This window comes from Alligator sinensis, unplaced genomic scaffold, assembly GCF_000455745.1.
Source record: "Alligator sinensis unplaced genomic scaffold, ASM45574v1 scaffold1667_1, whole genome shotgun sequence".
NCBI classification, from domain to species: domain Eukaryota; kingdom Metazoa; phylum Chordata; order Crocodylia; family Alligatoridae; genus Alligator; species Alligator sinensis.
Window position 1 is genome coordinate 1,128,855 of NW_005842504.1, and position 10,186 is coordinate 1,139,040.

General features: G+C 44.3%; 1 protein-coding gene across 5 annotated transcripts in view; it reads right to left on the reverse strand.

Moving 5' to 3' along the window:
- Nucleotides 1-9,834, reverse strand: part of ZNF541 (zinc finger protein 541) — a 31,091-nt gene extending 21,257 nt beyond the window's left edge. For 2 of the 5 annotated variants that reach the window (XM_014523560.2, XM_014523559.2), the window contains exons 1-4: nucleotides 9,745-9,834; nucleotides 7,858-8,221; nucleotides 5,710-5,953; nucleotides 2,514-4,281 (exon numbers count right to left, since the gene is read on the reverse strand). In XM_014523560.2, coding sequence (XP_014379046.1) covers nucleotides 2,514-4,281; nucleotides 5,710-5,953; nucleotides 7,858-8,131 — 2,286 coding nt within the window. In that variant the 5' untranslated portion in view covers nucleotides 8,132-8,221; nucleotides 9,745-9,834. Of the gene's footprint in view, nucleotides 1-2,513; nucleotides 4,282-5,709; nucleotides 5,954-7,857; nucleotides 8,222-9,705 lie in introns of those variants that run through there. The other 3 variants (XM_006031402.3, XM_006031403.3, XM_006031405.3) reach the window with 3 other exon arrangements.
- Nucleotides 9,835-10,186: the final 352 nt, after the last annotated feature.

Consider the following 10,186-nt stretch of genomic DNA (forward strand, 5'->3'; position numbering starts at 1 on the left):
TGTTTTCTGCCCACCTGTCTAACCTATCCAGGTCTGCTTGCAGCTGTTCCCTGCCCTCCGGCGTGTCCACTTCTCCTCATAGCTTTGTGTCATCCACAAACTTGGACAGAGTACACTTCACTCCCTCGTCCAAGTCGCTGATGAAGACATTAAAGAGTATCGGTCCAAGGACCGAGCCCTGCGGGACCCCACTGCCCACACCCTTCCAGGTCGAAACCGACCCATCCACCACGACTCTCTGGGTGCGACCCTCCAGCCAATTCGCCACCCACCGGACTGTGTAGTCATCCAAGTCACAGCCTCTTAACTTGTTCACCAGTATGGGGTGGGATACCGTATCGAAGGCCTTCCTGAAGTCTAAGTATACGACATCCACCCCTGTAGAGAGAGTAGGGTGTTGTTTTGTGGGCCATAGTTTGATCAGGGCTGCCACAGTCCCATAAAGAGCCTAAGTACCCAGAGAGTTCCCTGTGGTTTCCTGGACCAGTGGTTTTCAACCTTTTTTCATTTGCAGAATAAACTTCAAATGGAGCTGCAGACCCCTTTGGAAATTTTGAATGGAGGTGCAGAACCCTTTGAATTGTAAGTGTGAGTATTCACATACTTTTGATTGATTGTAGTCATCTTTCATGGACCCCCTTAGACATAGTCTGCGCATCCCCAGGGGTCTGTGGACCACAGGTTGAAAGCCATTGTCCTAGACGCATTCAGGAGTGTGAATACCGGCAGTCCGCAGGCCTATCCACTTTCTGCCTGTCCTTTCATAGTGTAGGTAGGCTCCGTTCCCCGAAGGAAGGCTGGGAACAGAGCCACAGAAGTGGTCCAGTCCCACTCAGCGTGAAGAAGGGAAAATACTGATTATTCCAGTAAGGGCACACAGTAGCGCAGGTACACCAGGTAACAGCTGGCCAAGAGCAGTAGCTCTTGCAGAGGTGGAGGAGAGCATGGCTAGAAGCTGTCTGCCAAAGCAGTTCATACGGGCGAGATGTTATCGGGCTTATGCATGAGACGGGAAGTGCAACTAATAACAACCAAGCAGTTTAGCTGACTATATAGAAAACCTTCGAGGCTGAAAATTATTTATCACAGAACGGGTACGGCATGAGCAATGCCTCAACAGGATTGTCTCTGAGAGCGAGGAATTCATTCTGCACGTCTGATCTCCCCGCTGACACTAGCAGTTAGGTACCAATTACTGCCAACTGCATACGGGCATCAGGCCATTCCCCAACCGCCTCATTTCACGCAGCCCTCTGAGCTTTAACAATTCACAATTTTGGATTAGTCCTGACCCAGGCCTAAGCTGAACCAAAAGACTAGGTGAAAGGCAACGTATCACATTACTGAATAGCCTGCAACTTCATCTTGTTAAATCATTTTTTAAACCTTTGGCACTGGATTAATTAGTTAATGTTTTTAAAGCGCTTTGAATGCATAAAGTGCCATGTAAGTGCTAAGTGTTATTATTGGTGAGTCTAAAGCTGTCAACACTAATAAAAAGCTCTTAAAAGAGCATGGAGGGAGACAACAAATAGCTAGAGCCCCATGTCCTATGTCAGGCTTTTACTCTCACTTAGTACATCCCCACAACACTGCTGTGCTTTCAGTTCTCCTAAGTGTAAAATTGAGATAACGTTAACCTCTGTGCGCCCCTTTGCACAGTATTTTGAGATCTCAAAGGAAAGGTGCAGCCTTACGGCCAGACATCTGCATTCAGAATAAAAGAAAAAAAGCGTGATCAATGGCACGTTGAAAAGAACATTTCACTCGCTGCACCACATCCTCGCAAACTTCGGTTTCATCCAGCAATGTTGACATAAAGTATAAGAAATCAGGAACCTGTCAGACTACCAGGCATGAAGGATTTCAGACTCAACTTTACAGCTCACAATTGATGAAAAGCAAAGAAATATTTCAACCCTTCACAAGAGAACTTCACTGATTAGTGGCTAAGGCTAATGCATAATTCAGCGGACGGAGAAAAGAATGAGTTACGAGCATATCTTCCACGCATTTAAAAAAATGGAGTAATACGATCCTAACAAAGTCAACAACATCAGCATTAGCGGGGAAACCATTTATTTAGCCTGTGGAATCCTATCAGTGTCCGCTCTGGCCAGGATTATTCTTATCTTTAAATAAGTTTTATTCTGCAACTACATTAAAACTGTACTTTGGATTGGTTCATTAGCGTCCTCTCGTGCCACGGAACAACATTTCAACTTCAACTATATGCAAAGGGTTATAGTACTGCATACTAGCATAACTATGGTTTAAAAGCTGAGAGTATTTCCACTAGGCACCGATTTGTTTTCTTATGTCCCCTCTGTAACCTTTGTAAACTTGGCCCAGAGAAGACAAGCAACATGAATCAGAGGCAGAGGCAAAAAGTCAGGATGTCTGACTTCTGACTCCCTGCTCCAGCGTCAAGATGTTACTCATCTTCTACTTGGGCATTTAGAAATGTAAAGGGAACTTTACTCTTGAAAACGTAACAGAAGATCTGAACGTACCTGGATCCTATTGAAAATAGTTAGCTTGCGTTTCTCGCCCATGACATGACTGGAGGAAGTGCAAGGCAACGAAAAGGAGTCCATGGCCACCTGACTCGGAGAAACAGCGCAAGACGGGTCAAACTTCAGCTTATCCTTTTGGACACCAGGCAGGCGTCGGGATCTGCCGCCCCTAGCATGTAGTTTATCACCCGTTTCTTTGGCATATCTTTTACCCTTCCCTTTCTTGTTAGATGTAGAAGGGATGCTTTCCAAAAGGCTTGGCTTCCCATAATGGCTGCCCACAGCATTTTCACAGGTTGCAGGTTGTGGCTGGCCAGGACTGGAAATATCCTTGAATTCCAGGCACCCTTTCAAGGATCTCGACTGAAGACACTGCAACACAGAAGCTGTTTGCTGTCTTCCCATTTGGACCTGTTTCTCACCACCGGATGACACATCCTTCTGAAACTGATGGGTCAAGATCTTTTGCACGTACACGTGAGACCCTTCACATTCTGCGAGCTCTGGAAGACAGCGAGTCACGTCAGGCTGTTGCTGCTGAAATATGTTTTGGACTGGTTTTGCTACAGTCTGCTTCATCTCAGAAGCCACTAGCTGTGACGGAGCCACTACCTGGGTGGGGGATAAAATGTGCTGAGATTTGGTGATGAACTGCAGCAGGTGCTGCTGCACTTGTTTCTCTTCCTGGTTCCCTGCGGTTTCCTGGGATTTCACAAAAAACTGCCTGAAGAGTGGGCTGGTCGTATCCTGTAGCACACTCTGCTTCTGAGCGTCCTGAAGGTTCAACTCCCCGTGGTTCTGCCACCGATAGTAATCAATATCGCATCCATGCCTCTTGGTTCGCCTAAAGGTTTCCTCAAAACTGCTGAGCGTTGTTTTACTTGACATTTCCCCTGGTGAATTAAAAGTCACGGGGGTGAATGATAAAGTGTCTGGACACTCGTATGCCTGTGCAAATGAGTCAAATGCATGAGAAGGCCCGGCAAACCCATCTGAAATGTCCTGACCCGAAATAGCACACACTGGCATGTTTCTAATCCACTGGAAGTTCCCGCTGCACTGAAGGGAGTTTGCGGAGATCTTCTGACTTCGAAATAACGGGAAACAAGGTAAAGCACTATTTGGCCAATACTCCTCCCCTGTCGTCTCAAGAGGGAACTGTGGTTCTGAAAGCAGGGGCCTATTGGTCAGGTTTGTTACTATGCTCTCCCCTGGGGCGATTACAGATAAATTGCTGGGATTGAATACGGCATACACGTTGGAAGAGGCAGTACTCTTTTGACAACGATTATGCTCCTTCAACACATCACCTGTAGTTTCAATATGGGCTGCAGTGCTAGCTGGGAGGCATAAAACCTGACCAGAGGAAGAGGAGCAAGGCTGCAGGGACTCCTTCAAGTCAGTGTCTGAATGCCCCGCAAAGGATACTGCAGTTGATGGAAGTTTCTGTTTTACGACGCCACTCACAATGTGCTTAAAGAGGTCTCTGTTGGGCACGACAGAATTAGGTCTGGATTCCAAGCGCCCGGCCAGCTTCTCCGTGGTTCCCACACCGCCTTGCTCTGCTTGGACACGGGCATCGTGAGAAGGTGGCGAGGCCTCGCAGGTACCTTCGTCGCTGGGCATCTCCTTCAAAATACACAGGCCATGCTGAGACATTTCGTAATGCCGGCGCAGCGAGCGGTGGTCACAGTAGCTCTTGTTGCAACCCTGTTCTATGCAAATAAACGGTTTGGTTTTCTGATGTGTTAGCATGTGTGCACTCCTGGGACAAAAAAACAAAGAGACAGGAGCTTCATATTAAAACTACTAACACAAATGCCGTCACTTCTGATCTAAACTATAGCAGCTCTTGCATTCTTTAAATCCTTCCTACCAAACTCAGCACTGAATGTCAAGTTCAGCTCTGTGCAAGTCAAAAGATGCACAGGGATTAAATCAAGGTACAACTGACCTCTGTTTGGAACAGGTCCACAGAGGTAGGCTGCTTTTCCACTCTAGAAAGCAGGACTAAGATTCCCCCTCTCCATCACTAAGCTGGACAGTCTATCGATTTCTGAATCCCATTCCAAACTTACCTCTCCCCCTTCCCAAAATTCCCTAAAAAGGTGTTTTTCACCAGCCAGCCTCACAAACTCACCCAGGGCCCTGTGAGCCAAACTGCATGCTTCACACACTGCAGACCGAATGTTGTCACGTGTGTCTTGCTCTACCCTGCTGTTTTCATATTATGCCTGTGAAAACCTACCCAAAGACAAGGGTAACACTAAAGGCATTAACTGAAAAGAGAGGCAGAACTGATTACTTAACAGGGCTGGCAGGGATCCTCTTACTGTGTGAAATGGAAAGAACCCTGACTGTCAGCCCGGTCAAGCATGCAGGCTTTGCAGAGGAAAAACATCTTGCAAGTTAAACAGATTTGGTATTTGAATCGCTACGAAGATATGCACACAGTACTCCACAATGCCATTTTTGAGGAAAGGAAACGCTTTAAAAAGATGCATACTAATACTGTATTGTCATATGGATTTGAAACTTCCAGCCACTCCGCTGGGATTGGCAATTGCATTGCTCTGATGAATCAGGCTTGCTATATTCAATCCCGGACCACTGCCACTAGACTTAGAAACCAGAATACACTGTTAAAAGGGACAATACTTTAAGAACCACTGAAAATAAGAAGAAATACTGTCCAGCAGTTGAAAGGTCTGAGATTCAGGGTATCAGTTGCATGGAGAGGTAGTTTTCAATCGCAGTGGTTCCTAAGATATTGGCTGCTAAAATGACACATGGGAATTCACTGTCCAGTACAAATACTTTCAGAAGCCCAAGCTTCTCCCTGGACCACTGATCAGAAAGAAAAAATACATGCTTGTGATTGCTACTCTGCTGCGTGAGATTGTCGCTCCTTCTCATTTTACGTTAGTATGAGGCCCCTCCTGCACCACTGTACTCTGGGAACACCAGAACTAACTTGCATCTGCTCTTGATATAGTTTTGAAGTACAATTTGACAGTTTGCTGGCCTGCACAACGCCAACAGCAGCATACCAAGCCCTGTACTTGTGTGTCAGCCACTAAGCTGCACTGAAATAAGAAAATGAGGTCCTACAGAAGTAGATACATTCTACATTTCTTTAAAAAGCAACTGAATGGGATTATATATTTTTTTTTGTTGGTAAATGCCTACATACAGGTGATCCGGACGCTTAAAAGCCTTGCTGCAGACTTTACAGACGTGTTTCCTCTCCTGGCTGTGAGTCAGACAGTGTTTGCTAAGGGAACTAGCACTGCTGAACACCTTCCCACAGAAACTGCAATCCAGAAATGGGCTTTGAGGAGAGCTGTGCTGATGCTTTCCTTTCCTGGCACTACCAGTATTGGATCTGCCTCTTTGTTCAGCTTCTTTAGGTGCTGGAGGGGCAAGAAGCCCCAGTTCTAAACAAAGGGAGAAAGTTACACTCATTAGGTCACACACGGTACAATATTAAATGAACCTCACACCGTGAATGTATTAATTTAACTTAGACAAGTTGAAATACTTTTCTTTTAAATTCTCGCTTACCTTTTAGTTGGGAGCCTTGGTTACAGACTGAGATTCTCAGTATGAGCATTACATACCCAAGCTCTTATTGTACATGATCATTAGTGTCACATTAGGGGGCTGGACCCGATGATCTTGCGAGGTCCCCTCCCGCCCTAGTGTCTATGAAAATCCCCAGCACAGCCCTACCAAAATCCTTTTGAACCAACAATTCCCACTGCTGTTCCAGTCCTGAGTTTTCCACGCACAGCTCTGTCCTGACCTGACAACCTTTGCATCTTAGTCATCGCTCACAACAATGCTTGGCGGTTTCAGTTCTAAACAATGTGACGAATTCTGCCAAAATACTTTCCCTCTTTTGGATAAGCAGGGGTAAATAAGGTTTAAAAAATGGTCCAGGGGCTAGGGTATAAGACTTGAGGAGAAGCTGGGGGCACTGGGCTTATTTAGTCTGCAGAAGAGAAGACCGAGGGGGGATTGAATAGCAGCCTTCAACTCCCTGCAGGGGGGTTGCAAAGAGGATGGAGCTGGAGTGTCCTCAGTGGGGGCAGATGACAGAACAAGGAGCAATGGGCTCAGGCTGCAGCAAGGGAAATTGAGGTTGGATATTAGTACGAACTGTTCCCCTAGGAGGGTACTACAGCACTGGAGCAGGCTACCCAGAGAGGTGGTGGACTCTCCATCTTTGGAGATTTTGAAGACCCGGGTAGACAAAGCCCTGGCTGGGATGATGTAGTCGGGGCTGGTCCTGCTTGGAGCAGGGGGTTGTGGACTAGATGACTCCTGAGGTCATTTTCTATGATTCTGAATAAGATACTGCTGAAGAATACTACACTTGTGACCTAATCAGAATTTAAACCGAGTCCATCAGATAGCCAACTAGTTAAAAATCTACTGAGCAATTTAAATAAAGGTTTATCAAGATACTCTCAGATTCACTAGCTATGAAACAGAAGAAAAGAGAAAGCTAGATGCATTACAATTTTCACTATCATGTTGCCTAATCAGTAGAAACATCAGCATCAAAAGTTCTCAGAAAAATATGTAAAACGTATATATTTTAGCACTACCAGTTGTGTCAGTCTGTTCTGTTTTCAAAATCATCTGTATGACTGCACATCCACATTTGCAATGATGCTACCCTGATCTTTAAAGAATAACATTTCACTATGGGCATTCTCCTTTTTTAACTTTTAACTGCGGAACTGGAGAAAGCCGATTCTGCCAAACCTATTTCACAGAGAGCTTGAAATGCAAGAACAAATAAGCAGAATGTCTCTTCTATGCTTCAGGGAAAGCTAATAATGTAGATGTTAGCAACAGATTCAGCAGATCTGTCATTTTAATGTCTTTATATTTTCCATTTGCAGCTGGAGAGCAGGTTGTAAGGACTCCGAACAGAACATATTCCTATCCAGGGCGCAGTTTTAAGCAAGCGGAACAGAAGGGGAAGCATGACTATCACTCTGTAGTATTTTAACAATTATTAATTATTGTCTATATAGCACTATAAAAATTCATGGCAATTCACAGGTCAAGTAAAGACAGCAGGCAAAATTTTTACAAGTGCCTATGTGATGTAGGAGCCTAGGATTCGTTTTCAGAAAAAGCATTTGAAAAAAGAACTTTTGAGGTCCTAAATCACTTTTGAAAAATTTACCCCATGTCCTGCCCCAGAGATTATCGCTTAATGCACTCTAGCTTTGAAAATAAACTTCTGGGTATGCTGAACTGTAAAAAAAGACTCCCTGCCATAACCCTGCAAAACTATAACCCAAAGAAACTCCGACGTACTTACCATGCAAAGAAGGCTGAGAGTCAGAGTCAGACTCATTAAGGAGTTTAGCTGAATCACAGTCCTTCACTGAATACAAAGAGAGTGCATCTAAATTGTCCTCTAAAGTGTCCATAGCTATATCTGTGGCTGAAGGAGTAGGATCCATATCTAAGCTGTTCAGGCCAGTATACATCATGTGTCTTGTGTCTGAACACAAATCATGGTTGAGAGGGTCACTGCAGTTCAGTCCTTGACTCTCTGAAAATCCAGGAAGCTGCATGTGATACGGATCCATGTCCACCCACCTTCCGAGGTTTATTCGGAAAATTGGCTCTGGTTTCTAGTAGACACGGCTTAAAGACTGCATCGAAGTGTAGCAAGCCTCCTAAACAAAAGGTAACAGGGAAAAGTTAAACAACAGAGATGAACTGATAACATTTAAAATAATCAAAGCGGTATCAGTAACAATAAATTAACACACATGTAAACCAGCCCTTATCGGAAAGGACTCAGAATAAATACTTCTGGTTTGCATTTTAGATACAAACGTATGTTCAGATTGCAGCTATAAATCCTAGCAGTGAGGCCAAGCAAAAAGGCACCTTGTGTGCATGATTAAAAGTTAAATAGCACCGTGTGTATGGGAAAGTCCGTGACCCAAATACGGTAGAAGTTATCTAAAGTTTCTTAGAACCGTCTAGCCCTCCAAAAAGTTCTGATTCTCCCTTATTTCAACAGGGCCTGAAGACATCTAATGCCACTGTTCCCAATGACAGCTCTGTAAGTATAGCGTAACATACTTGGAAAAAAAATATCCGATGAGGGACGGGGTCTGCACTGAGGTTTAATTTAATGCACTCTGCATCACGTATCTATACAGAACAGAAGGTACCCATCTCAGAGGTGAGATTCCCACAACTACCAACACAAGATTATTTACTGCTCTATCTCTTCCCTCATAGCACCTGCGCTCAACACAAGTTTTCGGCAAACAAGTTAAAATTTTACACGAGGTGGAACAACAGAGACACCTGGGATTATTTTGTTATACGTTAGTCTTTTTAGACACAGGTACTGAGTTAGATGCGCCAGATATCCTTCCTTTGTTCCCCACTCCCGTAGCTTGAAAAATAGGAAAAATATTTAAGATTTCTTTCCTGGTTTTTTTATATTTTCCACTGAAATCTGAATAAAAACAATCTACACAATGCATTTTTCTTAGAATTACATTCTTCTTCCTCCACCCAGAAGTTTTTAAATGGAGAGGGAAAAAAACCTGGAAAAGTGATTTTAAGTTCTTTCAGGTAATGAAGCCACAAAACTATTTAAAAAGGGTCCAACTATTCCATAACGAGTCTGGCAAATCTCTCTTTTAAATCAATGGCAATTTTTGCCTAAAAAAGAACAGCAGGAACAGGGCAAAGCCATCAAGATAATTATTCATACAGACAAGTCAGGGATACCCACATTCCCAAACAAGAAGGAGAAATAACTTGTTGGAAAGTACCTCTCAATGCAGTTCTAATCACCCCCCCTCACAAAACTTAAACACATGCTTAGCATTATATTCATTAGTCCCATCAGCTGCAATAAAACTATTCATTATGCATAACGCTAATCACAGACAGATGTTTTCACAGGATCGGGGCCTCAATGTGCCAGGAGCCAAAGAACTGCACCTAGTTTTTAAATGAAGGGCCCAATCATGCAACTGCTTACATAGGCTGGTAAAGCTACTCATTTGGACTCAAGTAAAATCATATTTATTATTCAAATTAACAAACGGGCTCGGTTCTAACGCTCGGTTAACATTTGAATCTGCTCTGCAAGATGAAAAGTCCACAGCCGGCATTCCCCCCAAATCTAAACCTGATGCTGGCCAGTGCTGTCCTCCCATAATTACGACACCTTAGGTGGCTGTGGGACATGTTTCAGACCTCTTCAATCCACAGGTTGCGTATTTAGGACTCTCGAGGGCTGTGCTTTGTAGTGCCGAGCTAAAAAGAAGAGAACATCAATTATACATAGCATTTTCTTTAATCCAGCTTTTATAAAATAATAATATGGAGCGGTGAGGAAATGGAATAGCCTTGAAACTCAGCGTGCCACACTACGATGGCTTGAGACGCCAACATCTGACAGGGATCCGGGGACTAATTTATTATCGTGGTCGGATGCTCTCAAATTCTAGGTGCCCAGGTCTGCGCTGCACCGGCTGTTTTAGCACGGAGAGATGCGAGAGGTAGCCGACACGGCATGATAAGGGCAAGCTGGCATGGAGGCTCTAAAGCGAGATGAAGGAACTAAAGTCTCCGTGCTAGGCCACCGAGGAGGAAGAGGCAAATCCGGC